Below are 15,568 nucleotides of genomic sequence, written 5' to 3'. Positions count from 1 at the left end.
CAAATAAAGTACTAATTCACATAGTAATAATTACAGAAACAGAGTTCATTGACTCACAAGGAGGTAAGGATCCCTGAAGTTTAGATTTCAAAAGCTGAGATATTGTTTACAGTTTTAACAGGATACTCTAAAGGGCTGGCAGTTTCATCTCACAGGCTTTTCACTAACTTTCTGGGCTCTGGGCTGGATACCTGGGTCCAGTTTCCTCACAGCAGAAAGACCTAGTTGGTTTAGATGATTTTTGCGGTCCTTTTTAACTCGAAATATTTGTAAGAAAAGAGTAATTTTTTTCCTTTCAGTTTTATTGAGATATAACTGACATATAGCACTGTGTAAGTTTAAGGTGTGCAGCATAATCACTTGGCTTGCGTATATTGTGAAGTGATTACCACAGTAAATGAACATCCATCCCTTCACGTACATCCAAAAAAAAAAGAAAAAAATGTTTTTTTTCCTTGTGATGAGAATCTACTTTCTTAGCAGCTTTCAAATATACCATCCAGCAGTGTTAACTTTAGTCGTCATGCTGTACATCTTTAAGACTTATTTATTTTGTAACCGGAAGTTTGTACCTTTTAACCGCCTTCCTCCAATTCCCCCTCCCCCATCCCCTGCCTCTGGTAACCACAAGTCTGATCTCTAGAAAAGAGTGGCGTTTATAGTGGATCTAACGGTTCCAGGGATCTGTCTTCTGTGAGGATGTGAGCGTGGTTCTTCACATCATCACCCGTCATTAAGGAGACAGTCTTAGAGATTTTAAGGTTTCTGTCGTAACCCATGGCACATGTTTGATATCTAAATAATTTTTACATTACATAGATTTTTAGCCCCTACTGTCTTTTGATTCAGTGAATTCTAACCTGCCATTACTTCTCTGTGAATTAATATTTACACTTATTTGTGTTAAAGTTAAATTGCTTCAGGGGTACCGGGATTTGGTAAATGAGCGTTATGTTATTCATGGTTTTGAAGACTTTATTCAGATTTCTTCTCATCTTCAACTTTCCAGGTTAACTATTTTTATTTTATTTATTTATTTACTGGCTCATTTATTTATTTATTTTGAGGCTAGTAGTAACCTGAGAGATTTAATTAGTTATATGTTGTCAAAGGAAACATGAGGGAGACAATCCCTTAATGATCCCAGACTTTTTAAGGTGAACATTTTTGACCGAGATTTTTTTTTGCTTTACTTTTTATGCTAAGTATTTTTAAGAAATGATTACAGACATCATGATATTTCAATCTAAGCACTTCATTATGCATAAAAACAACATTTCCAAAATAGCCAAAATAACATCGATTTATTTACTTTTCTAAATATAGATTTTATTCTTTTAAATTTTTAAAAATTGGCTTCAGATTATTTTATTTTTTTTCTTCTCCAGGCAGTCACTAGTTCTCAACAACAATCAAAATGATACATGGTACTTTAGATATAAATGATCATGGGGTAGCAACACAGCAGATGTTAACAAATGAAAGGTTGTTAACAAAGAAGTCTCATCTTAAGGCTTGAGGATCGTTGATTTAATGTAGAATTAATAGAGTTGAAGTTATCTGGCTTCTTTGCTGTAAGTGAATCTGTATGAACGTATTTAATTACTTTTTTCTTTTTTAAAATTAAAAAAAAAATTTTTATTGAAGTATAGTTGATTTACAATGTTGTGTTAGTTTCAGGTGTACAGCAAAGTGAATTAGTTATACATAGATCCACTCTTTTTTAGATTCTTTTCCCATATAGGCCATTTCAGAGTATTGAGTAGAGTTCCCTGTGCTGTACAGTAGGTCGTTATTAGTTATCTATTTTATATATAGTAGTGTGTATAGCAAACATAAAATTTTTTGATCACTGATTCTTTCACCTGGACTTAAGAGTGAAATCGTGAGCTGTGCAAAGCTCTGAGAACAGTGACTAATAAGCAATAAGCCCTCAATAAATGTTAGTTTTTATTAGTGCTGTTGCAAGAGGAATAGGTTGCTTATTTGTTTCACAATATTTATTTTATTTTATTTCAGAGGAGCAAAGTAAGGCTGGCCCATTTTTTTTTTTTTTTTTAATATTCCTAGGTTAAACTTTGAGTAGAGAGCACTCAAACAAGATGATTCTCATAATGTCAGATTACGGTCTCTCCTCTTTTTGCATAATCATTGCTCATGTAGATGGAATTTCCCAGTCAGGTTTTAACACATTTTCTTTGCATCCTTCTTAACAATTTGCTAAAAATTGGTTGCCAGACTCTACTTTTTTCAAAAAAAAAAAAAAGGCATTTGGCACAGCAAGAGACAGTTGCACCCCCAGAAGCAGACCTTGAGACAGAGATTAGATGGCAAGTGGTTTACTTGAGAGGTGAGGAAAACGCCAGTAGGGGAGAGGAGAGGTGAGACCGGGGAGGGAAGACAGCCAGTAGAAGCTTCATTGTCACACCAGCTACCACTGTGGGCAGCGGGAACACAGCCCTGCTGGCGGCACTCTGGGAGGCTGTGTAAAGCACACGTCTCAGGTTTTCCCACCGTAGGGATGAGGGAGCTGAGCTATTTTAAAACACCAGTTCGTCTTCGGTCACGGAGCTAGGCTGCCAGGGGAGGAAGGACGAGTTAATTTCCCAGCACGTCCCCTGCTGCACAGCAGGTAGAGCAGTCAGGGCCCCAGTAAATCCTGTGGGAAGGCAGAGCAGGTGAGAGGTAGCTAGGAGTCGGCCGCTGTGCGCTGAAGGGGTAGCGTGTGGCTAGGAGATATGGGCCAGGCCCCGACAATGTCTGCTGCACCAGCCCATTCACCCATTTCAAATGCCAGCCGGTCCCCAGAGTGAAGTGTGCTGGCGTGGCTTGTGATCCAGGAGCAGACATAATAGGGCCAGATAAATGAACAATGCAAGGAATATGTGTGTCCTTTTCATACCATAAATGGTATTTTAAGGGCCAGTTCACAGGCCACCTGCTTGGGATAGACCCATGGACAACCAGCGTTCCATAGCAATGCTTCCCAAACCTGACTCCACGTCTGATTCCCTGAGATCTCTAAAATTCAGATTACGGGGCCCAGCCCAGCCCGCCAGAATCTTTCAGGCTAGGGCCTAGGAGTCTGCATTTTAAAAATTCACTTGGGAGTATATCTTCCTGCTTAAAATTTTCCACGACTTCCCATTACCCTTGGAATTAAGACCCTAATTCTGAACATGGCCTACAAAACCAGTGTTATCTGGCCCCTGCTGAACTCTCCAGCTTTTTCTCTACTAGGCTGTTTTTAAACTTAATGCTTCAGCTACCTTGGTCCTCAAACATTCTTTTCTCTCTACCTCGAACCCCCATTCCTACACTTTCCTAGCGAGTCTCTTACCTCTCAGGCTCCAGGTTAACTCCCGTTTCCTTAGGGAAGCTTTATCTGATCCTCCAGACCATGGGTGGGTCAGATTCCTCATTATTATGTGCTTTTGTGTCACACATCCCGACACAATTGACAATTCTGCGTAAATACTTTCTCCGAGTCTGTGTACTTTGCTCGATGATAAGCTCCACAAGGGCAGAGGCCACGTCTTCTGTGGTTCTGAGACGCCCTCAGCACCAAGCACACTACCTGGCACTCAGTGAGGTTGGAAGGCCACCATGAATCACCCACCGCCTTCAAAGGAGACGTTATCAGTCACATAACCTAAGAGGCAACTGCTTCATAACCTTCTTTTTATTCCAGTAAAACTTCCTACTTTCTCAACTTTGTAAAATCCCCACACTGGATATCTAAGAGCTAAATCCCCCAAACACATACCTACACTTGTATAAATTAGGGCAGTGTTTCCCAAACTGTTGTTTAACTACCTGGCCACGTAGAAAATGGTACTGTGGAAACGACCACATTTGTATGACACAGAGGGCTGCCTCTGGCTGGCAAGAGCCGGGGCCACAGGCGACGGTATCTCAGAGCACTGGTACCCAAGGATCAGGGCATCCTAGCTGGGAAGCTCTGCCCCACATTAAGTGGGCTCTACCCTGAGTCCTTTTGTGGGTGTGCTGAACGCTTGGGTCTGTTTTCCTACAGAGACTCGTCAGATGGGTGGTCAGCTGATGAATGAATTCCCAGTGTGTATTTAGATAGAAATGTGAGGATGTAATCCTCTCCCAGTTATCCATTCATTCATCAGATGCGTAAGGAGCGTCTGTGTTGCGTCTAGAGCTTTCAGTGAGATGTTTTCCTTACTTGGGAGAGCAGCCACTCATCTCTGCCCTCGCCGTGCTCCTGGCAGCAAGATGGTGAGGCTGGGCTCTGCCAATCAGTGGAGGAGCTTTTCCTGGGGACCAATAACCTTAAGTCTCTATGTGTCTACAGCTGAGTAAAAGAAAGTTTATTTTTCTCTGTCTATCTGAATAAAACCTGTGGGTTTCAAACTTTGTTTTGCATCAGAAGCATCAGATGCTTGTTAAAATCCAACCTTGGGGGGCTTCCCTGGTGGCGCAGTGGTTAAGAATCTGCCTGCCAATGCAGGGGACACGGGTTCGAGCCCTGGTCTGGGAAGATCCCACATGCCGCAGAGCAACTAGGCCCGTGAGCCACAACTACTGAGCCTGCGCGTCTGGAGCCTGTGCTCCGCAACAAGAGAGGCCGTGATAGTGAGAGGCCCGCTCACTGCGATGAAGAGTGGCCCCCACTTGCCACAACTAGAGAAAGCCCTCACGCAGAAACGAAGACCCAACACAGCCATAAATTAATTAATTAATTAATTAATAAAACTTTAAAAATTACTAAAAAAAAAAAAAAAATCCAACCTTGGAGGTACCATCTCCAGAGATACTGATTCAGAAAATGTAAGCTGCATCTCAGTTCATTTTTAACAAGCATCCCCAGGTGATTGGATGCAAGTGATCTATAAACCAGGCCTTGAGAATCATTACTGAATATAAAGACCCTTCTCTGGAGTAATAGTTCACAATGTGTTACCAAATAGAGAACATCAGCGTCTATCCCACATAGTCTTATTCTCATGAAATATATTCTACAGATGCTTGTAATTGTGTTTCTAAATTAGGTGCTGTTGCTATTAAAAACCACATAATGTTTTAAGGTTCCATGTTGTTTACGCCTGCTTAGGGATAACCACAGAAGTACAATAAAGCATTTTAAAAATACCTGCTAATGCTTGTATTACCTTGCAAGGCAAATGCCCATTACTAACCTATATCCAATGAAAAAATTCAATTCAGTTCTTTATAGGCCATTAAAACAGCTTTTCAAGTTGTAGGTCTAGTGTTTCTACTCTCAGAATTACATGGAGCAGTTACAGGAATTGCAGCTTCAATCTAATTTATATATTTAGGATGAATCAGATTTGCCCATCTGTACCCATGAGAAGGGCCCTGTGAAACAGATGGGAATACAGGCTAACATAAAATATGGAACTTATAAGCATGTATACATCTCTTTATTTGCAAAACTGTAAAATCTAGTAGAATAAAATTAATTTAGAGCCAGAAGTTCTAAAAGATTACAAAAGTTAATTAGGAATCTTCAGAAACTTTGTGTTGCTTCCTAAGGTTTTCTGGTCCTGAGGGCTTTGATGTTGACTACTCAGAAAGTTCCTTTAATGACTGGGTCATTCCCTGCCTATTGTAAAGCCTCTTCCCCCCTTCTGTTGATGGGCTGCCAGATACAGATTAGGAGCTGTGGAAATTTTCAAATATTCCAGTTCTTGGGAATCTGAGTCAAATCTGTGTCATTGTTTGTGTGCACCAGGGAGAAGCTGGGTTTGGGTTAAAACACTCGCAGTCCTGATGCCAACTGCTGTGACACAAGGCAACCATTCAGAGCGTAAGGAAGAGATGACCATGTTACTGCTGATGCCTGGGAAGTTGTTAGAACAATATTGTAACAGAGTCTGATTTTTCTCTCCTTGAATAGCACTTATTCTTGACTCAGGAGACTCTTTTATAAATAGTAGAAAAGCAACGATATCTGTTCTTTTTCATATGACAGCAGCATGAAAGCAATGCAGTCCTGCTCTTCTTATGCTACATGATCTTTACTTCCCAGATCTCACCTTACTGGTTAGGGCTTTTCATTTTATAAGAGAATTGATTAATTAATTGATGAATTCATTTTACTGGGGAGTTTCCTTGGCATCTTGATAACATCCACTATTATTTACTTACTCATTATATTCCTTTCTTCACTAACATATGTTCCTTATGCTAAATTTTAATTTAATAGCCTTATTAATCAAAATGTTTTATTCGTAGTCATTAGATAAATAGTAAACTATGCTTATGTCTCCTGGACTGTGTTTATGAAAACTCTATTAAAACTATTGTTCATGTATAGTCTCAAAAGGGATTTGGTTATAAAAACTCTTTATTCGAATGTTAACTGTAGACATGGAAGTTTTAATTGCACTGGTTCTATTTGCCATCTTTTCCGAATCCCTTTGAAGATGGTGACCTCCTTGTCCTGAAGCCATTAAGCACAGTTTGTAGGGGGCATTTTGGAGACAATTCAGGTTCTCTTTTACAGTTCCTCTAACATACAACCTTGAGATTCCCATTCTCTGATTTTTTACCTGTGAGTGACCTCAGCCCAGAATTTTTTTTTTCAAAATGCTGGGGACATGCAAAGAGACATCCTTTTAACATTCAAAATAGGAAACCCTACATTTTTTACAGCTCTCAGTACATTCACTGTGTCCCCACTTGTTCCTGGGGAATACAGGTCCTCTGCAGCTCTGACAAAGCCCCTATGAGACTAGAATAAGCTCTTCTGGAAAGAGAAGGATGGGGTGGTTTTAAGGTACGAGCCAAGCCAAACTCATGCTGGAGTTAGAGAGCTGGCTGAAATCCCTGAATTGAAGCAAAATAGTTGTTTCATATTGTTTCAATATTACTTTTAACGAACTGATGACTGATTGAAACATAATGGGCTAGGGATTGTTTTTAAATGAAAAATAAAATTGAAGAAACAGCTGTTGGCATTCAAATGCTATCCTGTTACTATGTATTTACTCTTCTAATGTTTGTTTCACTAATATTTACCACAAATCTCATTTGAGTAAGATCGTAAGACATCTAAAGCATGACACATAATTACAGAGAAAAAGAGAATGCTGACTCAAAAAGAAAACATTTCTCCATTTGAGTGTATTCCACTGTCTTAATTAAAAGCCTAAAGAATATTCTTGAGTAAGATTTTAGTTATGATCATATTTCAATTCAGGCTAAAGAAATGCTGAAATAAATTGGTTGTTGAAAATTCTAAAATCCCAAGAGAAATTGCTGTGTTCCAGACACTCTTCTAGGTGCTTTTAGCTATGTTAGATCATTTAACCCTCATAATGCCTATGTGGGGTAGGCGCTATTATTACATCCACATTCAGCAAACAGACCTCTCTTGGTTACAGGTTACACAGCTAGTAAGTAGCTAGGCAGTCTGACTGTAGGCTGGCTCATAACCATTACTCTAAAGGCTGTTTTAAAACTTGAGGAAAAACAGGTTACTTAAAGAAAATAGGTGTCAGTAGATAATTTTATCCTAAAATATAAGTAATTCTTAAATAGTAATAGCTGCCATTTATCATGCTCCTACTTATGTGTCTGGCTGTATGCTAAGCACTTCCTATATATTGTTTTATTCAGTCCTCAAAAAGCCTGTGAGGTAAAGGATTTATCATCCTTGTTTTACAGAAGATGCAGCTGAAGATTAGGGAAGTTCAGTAACTTGCTGAAGGTCATATAGAACTTGTAAGTAGCAGAGCTGAAATTTGAACCAGGACTATTCACTTTCAAAGACCATCAAGACCACTGCTGGGCTGCTTTCTCCATGTTACGATTCAGCTTGTATTCCCTTCCTAAACAAAATTGTTTGTAATGAAAAATGTTGATCAAGAGGAGAAGATAAAGGAATTTTAAAGTGAGGAAAATTGTCATATTAAAATACAACAAAAATATTTTTGGTTGTCATTAAAAAAAAAAAATCTGTCAACAAGCATATCTTGCACTCTGTTCCAGAGTGTGTTATAATATTATCACAGAGTTTTGACATTGTGATATAAACATGTTTTGTTTATAATTGGAAGACTGTGCAGCTAGAATAACTTTTTGCTTGGGAAGTCGATATCCTAGATAAAGCATTTCATTTTTGCATAGAGAAAGAAATTAATCACAGTACCTATTCAGTGAGAATTAGCAGTGAAATTTCTAACCTTATAGGTGAGAGAAATATTGGTTGCCCAGTTGAGAAAGTGATTTTTATTTTAGATAAAATATAAAACAAGTAAGAATATTAGTCAGATTCCTCATTCCTGACCTTATCAATAAAAGACAGTTTGAAAATAAGATTATGACACCAGAAGGCAAGTTCCCTTTAACTGCATGTAACAAGGATATTTACTGTATTCTGGAAAAACACAAGGGTAAAAAAACAAATAATAATTAAATCTAATTATAGATTTTGGTGTCAGTAAGATCTGGTGCTATACTTGCCCTGAAAATTTGAGATTAACCTCTTTAAGTTTCAGTGGATATAACAACAGAACCTTCTTCCAGTGACTGTTATGAAATATTGGACATGTAAAGAACTCGGCCAATCTTTGGTGCATAATATGTTCTTAAGTATGTTAAGTTTTCTTATTATTACTTCTTATTAATACTGTTTCCACATTTCTGGATGTGCTTGGTCAGGATTCTGTTTCCTTCAGGAGTTCTGTTCATCCATCTGTTTCGTAATACCCCTTCTAACAGACTATTCTTATTGACCCCACCCCAGCTAAAGGAAGCATCAGAACCCAAAGGGGCTTAGTCACTTTTAATTTTAAGGAGTTAGCAAAATCAATTTATTAATTGGAAATACAACATTCAATGAACATTTCTTATGGAGTCCTGCATTGGAATTGTTTTTCGGTGAAGATAAATATCCATATGTATATATTCCCAAGTTTATATGGGTTAAATTTAATGAAATATCATGAGTTAAAGTAAGGAAAGTAAGAACTGAACATGCTTCTATAATGAAGGAACATGAATATACAAGCAGAAAGCTTCTTTTTTGCTTCTCTTCAGCGATGGATTATGGCACATTTAGGATGAAGAAACTTTTGGGGTCAAACGTCTTATTTTCCTTTTCTATCTCTGTTCCCTCCTAGAAAATGATCCTTTTCCTACATTTCATAAAATAAGTCATTGGCATTGTATTTGGGCATAAGAATACAGAAGAACTTTCCTCATACTTAGGTCTTATAGCTTTAGTTTAATAAAGTTTACTTTAAAGGAAAATATAATATGCATTATTGAAACCACAAACATGTAACTGTTAATTATCAGTGGACAATTTCAACCATGAAAACTGAAATATACAGAAAATTCTAAGATATAATTTTAGCCTTTGGGCTCAGTTTGGTTTTTTGTTTGTTTGTTTGGTTTTTTTTTTTTTTTTTAACCATTCATTAAAGCTTTTAGGCAATCTACAGTAATTAATTGGGAATTTATTTTCTTTGACTCCAAGAAATGCCAATTTTAAGTTATGTCACTCTAATGTGTGATTGTTTCTGATAACTATTAATATAGCCATCCACAAACCACTTATTTCAGTGGCCACAGTACTTACTGGGATAGATATGTGGGCTCAAAGATTATTATTTCCAGTTTAATATGAAACAAGTTCAGAAGATCACATAAGCTAATCTTAGCATAATAAGCTGATTTTAACATGTTGTAATTACCAAGTCTAACTTCAACACTGTTCACAGAGAAGGCAGTTTTCTACTATCACTTCACCTAGTGTCCTTTCTCCAGTTATCAGCGATTTTCTTACTTGTTTTCACTATTCCTCCATCTCCCCACTTTCTATGATGTAAGAGCCTCCATAGTCATTAATTGATTTCTCTTGGAAAAAAATTTTTTATTGCATAATGACGGTGATTCTTCCCATTCTCAAATAAGCAAGTATTCTTCAGCAGTTGCGATAAGTTGTTTTTAGTATGAAGTAAGCCAGGGAGCTCAGATTCCAGTGAAGTTTCATGTGTCCCTGGAAATGATCTTTCTAAGAACTAGTGAACATTTTATTTATCTCATGCTTACTGTGTTGGCAGCATTGTGTTAAATTAGTATTGTTACAAAAAGGGAGTAAATTAGTGCCTTGGTAATTAAGACTATAGAACTCCTTTATATTTTGTTGGGATATTTGGTTTCAAAGGTGTTATCCCTTTTCTTAACACCGAACAGAAGTGTGGTCTGAGTCTTCAAGAAACTAAGGATATATTTGTAAAGGTAACAGCATTTGAAACAACAGAACATCATAAGTACAGAGTATTATAGAGTATTATAAAGGATTTATTTTGAACCCTGAGAACGGAATACATTAGGTTAAAATTTTTAAATCCCTGAAGTTTAGTTTTAAAGAAAATATAAGTAGCCTGTGCCTGGTTTCCTTTAAAGCCATTTTTGTCGCTGACTTCAGGGTAAAGCTCTGAATTAGGATTGGAATGGGTCCATTCCATTTTAGAGCGTTCTTGGCATGGTTAGATTAGCATTAGTTCATTCCTGGTCAGAGAGAGGTGGAATCAGTTCAGCCTATGAATTTGACCTGATTAAGCCAGGAAAAGCTTCCTAGAATTGAGTTTGATTCTCCTGGGCAATCTCAGCCTGAATCTCAAATTCTGGAGCTGAGTAGTATATAGTGACTTGATTAAATGGTATGGACTTTAAAACCATTTTCTTTGTTAAAATTGTAGTCTTACCATACAGGACAAGTAAAATTCCTCATGAATACATGTCCCAATTTGAAGTTGAGCTATTCAGTAGCCACATTTTCCAGAATAGTTAACCTTAATACCATTCTTAGCTTTAAAATCTTTCTGAACAGTAAATGAAAATTGATAATGAGGAAAATGAACATTTATAGGTGTTTTTAGTATTAATTGCTTCTTAGTAAAACCGAAAATCCTTTCTAACATTTTAATGGTATCATTTGTTTTTAAATTAAAAAAAAAAAAAAAAAACAGTTGCTGAGGTGCAGTGTTGAGCCAGTCCTTTCTTTTTTTTTCGTACTTAAATTTTTATTTTATTTTTTTTATATACAGCAGGTTCTTATTATCTGTTTCATACATATTAGTGTATACATGTCAATCCCAATCTCCCAGTTCATCCCACCACTACCACCCACCCCCGCTTTCCCATTTTAAACGTTTCTATTACAAAATATTAAAACACCTATTTTTCTCAGAGACCAGCATGCTGCTGAGGTCAAAGAAGACTTTGAAGAGAGAACAGAGAGTGAAATGAGGACATCACATGAAGCCACAGGTACCCATAATAATCTCATATTATTGATGGGTATTACTATTAATACTCAACAATCAAAACTTAACTGGAATGTAGCAGTCCCTTTTATATTAAAGATAAACTTCGTTTGGTTGGTTCTGTTACCACAGGCAATAAAAGTTTATTGTTCAGGATAAATCTGGTGTATACTTCATAATGATATGGATTCATCTGTGACCTGTATTTACAGTCTCTTTCACATATCTGTACAATATTGTATATAAAGTTTGGATAAGGCATTCTGTTTGGTCCTTGTTGTAAATTTTTTTGATATTGTTGATGTCATTTGCTTCATATGTTTCAGACTCATCTCAGAATGTGTTGAAATTCAAATAGAACTAATATGGTCTTAATCTAGTACCACAAAATGAAAAGGAAATTGCTTGAACAAAAGTTTTAAGTTGTATTGGAGAAAGTAATTTGTCTTACATCTTTGCTGAATAGACATTACAGTGGTTTAACTGAACAATGAAGTCGTAATGACTGTTACTCACAGTACAGATGGTATTTATACTTTACGCATAGTGTTATAATTATTATTTATTTTTTATAGGACAATGTTGTCCCGATTATGATTTTAATGATTGTCCCTGGGACTTTGCTTGTCATGTGCTTTATTTGGTTTAGACTATTTATAAGATTGTAGAATGGCACCTAAGGACTGTTTGCGTATAATGACCTATTCCATAAGTGATGCTTTGATTTCCATATCTGATTGTCATAAAGCAGTAACTTATGATTAATTTAAAAGTTATATTCTCTGCTGTCCTCAGCATGTTTTATGGTGTTTCATCTTGCACCACATACAAACCCTTCAGATGGCCAGGATTTGCATCCCTGATCTACCACCTGCTAGCTGTGTAATCTTGGACATTTCATGGAATACCTTTCAGTGCTTGTTTCCTTATCTGTCCAGAAGGTTGATGATGGTAACTCCCTCCCACAGTTGTTATGGGGATTGAGTACAGTAACATTTGTAACTTGCTTAGAACAGTGCCTGGCACATAATAAGTGCTATAATGTTTCTGGTCATTTAGAAAGGAAGAAAAACATTTAATTTACGAAGCTTTTGTCATCCGAGTATATCGGGTTCTTAATCAAAGGCTTCAGCCTTTCTTTGTGAATGGTGGTTAGGAGCATGGCCTTCATTCACTTCTCAGCTCCACCAGTACTAGCTGTGTGGCTGGCTTTGGGAAAAGTATTTAACTCTCTGTTCCTCAGTTTCTTAATAGTACCCACATCACTGGATTATTATGAGGAATAAATGCATCAGTGGCCAAAGTAGTAGTGGTAGTAGAAGTAATAGCAGAAGTAGTAGTAGTATTGTGAAATGAGTGTCTATTGCATGGAATTATCTGATCATTGCAAGGTTTAGATAGATTCATAATAAAATCTTCTGGGCTCTGAACTTTTTGAGGGAGTAATAATTTGACAACCTTTTCAGTTTCTTCCTAACTTGGTGATGTAATTCACTTTCCATTTTATTTGCTGAGCTGATTCTGATAATTTTTTTCTGAAAATAGTCTAATTAATGGAGAATTTCAGGTTTATTAACATGATATGCGTGGTGTTCTCTCTTCTTCTGTGGTAGTTTCATGTCTTTTCAAACTTTGTATATTTTTATCCTATTTTTTTTTATTTGAATTGCCTGAGTTTTACAGTTCTTTCCAAAGAAACATTGCTAGGATTCATATATAGCTCTTTATTATTTTTGTCACCCATAAAACCTACAGTTCAACATGCATATTTTACTTACTGTCTTATTTTTCATTAGTGAAAAGGAGCCTCATAAAAACAAGCTGCTTTGAGAATTTTTGCACATATGTTCCTAAGTAAGATTCGCATATTAATATCTCATCCAGTTTTAGCCTCCTAAAATGAGTTTGATGACTTCCCTTCATTTCCAAATTTTTGAAACATTTTATGTAAAACTTTCATAAAATTAATTTTTACTGTAGTGAAATCATGTTATGATTATCAGCTTTTATTTAACTGCTTTCTTAGCTTTAGATTTCCTTTCTTTCTTTTTTTTTTTTGAAAATTTTTTCCAGATTCATGTTGTATGGAAAAGATTTGAATTTCACTTCCTGACCTTACCATTTAAGAGTTTATTGGTTGTCTTTCCCTGGACCCCATGATCCTTCAGTCCAAAATGAGACCTTATGGTGTCTGAGGGCTCCTGTATCTTGGTGATGTTGGTGATATCTCAGATCCTAGTCAGTGGGTGGGTGTGTTTAGTTTTTTCTGTCCTCCTGCCTCTCAGGTCTCAATAGAGCCATGACCTAGTGTCTCAGATTGGGCTCTCTGGAAACAGACGTTGAGAGTGATGTGTGCAGAAGGCTTTTGGTGGGTACTCTTGGGAATGATGCCAATGAGAGAGTGAGAGAAGCAACAGTGGGCAGAATGAGCTATGATGCAGTTACAGCAGAAGCCTCAGTCGATCCCACAAAGGAGCTCCAGATGACCCTTCCGAGTTATCCTGAATTTAGGCATGAGGACCAGGCCTTTGTATTGACCAGTCCTTGGATGTTGGCTGAGAGGGGCCGTGTCCTTGGACAAGGAGCCTCCCTTTGGCTTAGGGCAGTTCCTGGAGAGGGAGGTAGCTCTGAGGCATCAGCAGTCAGCAGGTAGGAGAATGAACCTCTGAGTTCCGAAGTGGGAGCCCACCACAGTGTCCACTACACCTAGCTAGTCATTTGGTCTCTGACTTTCCTTTAAGAAAAACCAAACAGAACTGAAAAAAACTGAACAACAAACCAAAACATCCTTTCACATATGTGGGATTAGGCCCAATTCAATCCAATCTTTTGGTTTTAGACAATGAATCTGGCTCCTAAATTCAGCCTTCTTGCATTATTTTGCCTGAGATGTCATGCGCTTTATTTACTTTTTTTTTTAGATCCAGGATTTTTTTTTAATCCAGAAAAATTCCTTCAGTTATTATTTTTATTATTACTTTTGTTCTGTTCTCTTTTTTGATTGGTAGTACCTTTTACTCTTGGGTTAGATCCAAAGGATGATATTCAAAATATTTAACAACTGGTTTGACAGCCAACATTGCACAGGACAGTTAAAACAAACACCAGCCTTAGTGCTGGAGCAGTTTGGAAGCTCCCTGCTGTACTTGGTTGCAGCATCTTAGGGAAGTCCTGCAAGGGCCTGACTGCTGAGGGTGGAGGGGACTATTACCAGCCACTATGGAAGTAGTTTAATATTTCAACAGCTTATGCATTTTTTGATATTCTAGACATATTTCTCAAGTTGCAATGTCTTACTCTAGCTCTGTCAAGTCTACTAGTTACTGCCTTTAACATGAATTTTAATAGTGGTTTTTATTTTCCTTTAATTTCCTGCACTGGCTTGTTTTTTTCTTTTCATAGCCTGTTTTGTTTTGTAGAGGTCATGTTCCCTTGTGCCTTACTAAAATCATGAAACTCTTCTGTCAATAAATCAATGCTCCTCTCTCAGTGTTTTGTAGAACTTATCAGAGGCCCCTGGTGATTGTTTTTTATTTTATCATTTTTGAGTGCAGAGAAGTTTCCCCAGGTTTTTTGTGAAGAACACTTACCCCTCAATGCTCCCATTTGGGTGCCAGTAGAATTCCTCTTTCACACCTGAGCCTGAGGGTCAGGTAGATATGCTGAGCCTCGTAGGTGCTCACCAGTGTTCATTCACAATGCCATTCACCAGTGGTGGAAGCAGCCCTTCCCAGATCTGGCTTGGCTGGGGGGGTGGCATAGGGGATAGGAGAGAAACCTTCTTGCAGTTTGTGCACTATTTAGTATAGAGGAGTCTGAAAAGAAGGCACCCTGTATTCCTTATAGCTAGTAGGATTTAAGATTCAGTAAGCCCATGAGAACTATTTTGTTTGGAGTCTTAGAGCAAATTGATTTTTAAAAACACTTCTCCCTAAAAAAAATCTTCCTACCTTGTTTCTTCAGTTAATTCAATTTAATTCCATACAATATGTGTAATTATGAGGCTTTTTGATTTTTTGGTGATTGCCACTATGCTACTGAATTTGACCTTTGGGGACCTTTACTGAATACAATGCATCACTTTTTTCTGCTTTTTCTTTTTGTTGGCTTCTGTCTCCTTTGCCTGAAAGATAAACTAATTCATTTCCTCCATTGTAGGAAGGCCCATTAATAAAGGATCCTATAAATTGACCTTCAAATTTAAACTCCTGTATTCCTGGGAAACATGTAATTTTCTTTTCCCTTCTGCAAACATTCTCTCTCACGGGTGCTGATACGCAGAAAGAGTTGAATTT

General features: G+C 37.3%; 1 protein-coding gene across 9 annotated transcripts in view; it reads left to right on the top strand.

The window, feature by feature from the left end:
* The window catches only part of L3MBTL3 (L3MBTL histone methyl-lysine binding protein 3), a 119,739-nt gene that overhangs the window by 90,831 nt on the left and 13,340 nt on the right, over positions 1-15,568 (top strand). For 8 of the 9 annotated variants that reach the window (XM_082406145.1, XM_082406148.1, XM_082406147.1 and 5 more), the window contains one exon: positions 11,198-11,277. In XM_082406145.1, the coding sequence (XP_082262271.1) occupies positions 11,198-11,277 (80 nt within the window). The other variant, XM_082406151.1, reaches the window with a different exon arrangement.

This window comes from Balaenoptera borealis, assembly GCF_965194805.1.
Source record: "Balaenoptera borealis genome assembly, chromosome: 9".
Taxonomy (NCBI): domain Eukaryota; kingdom Metazoa; phylum Chordata; class Mammalia; order Artiodactyla; family Balaenopteridae; genus Balaenoptera; species Balaenoptera borealis.
Note: the sequence above shows the minus strand (reverse complement) of the source record. Positions and strands in the feature narration are given on the sequence as shown.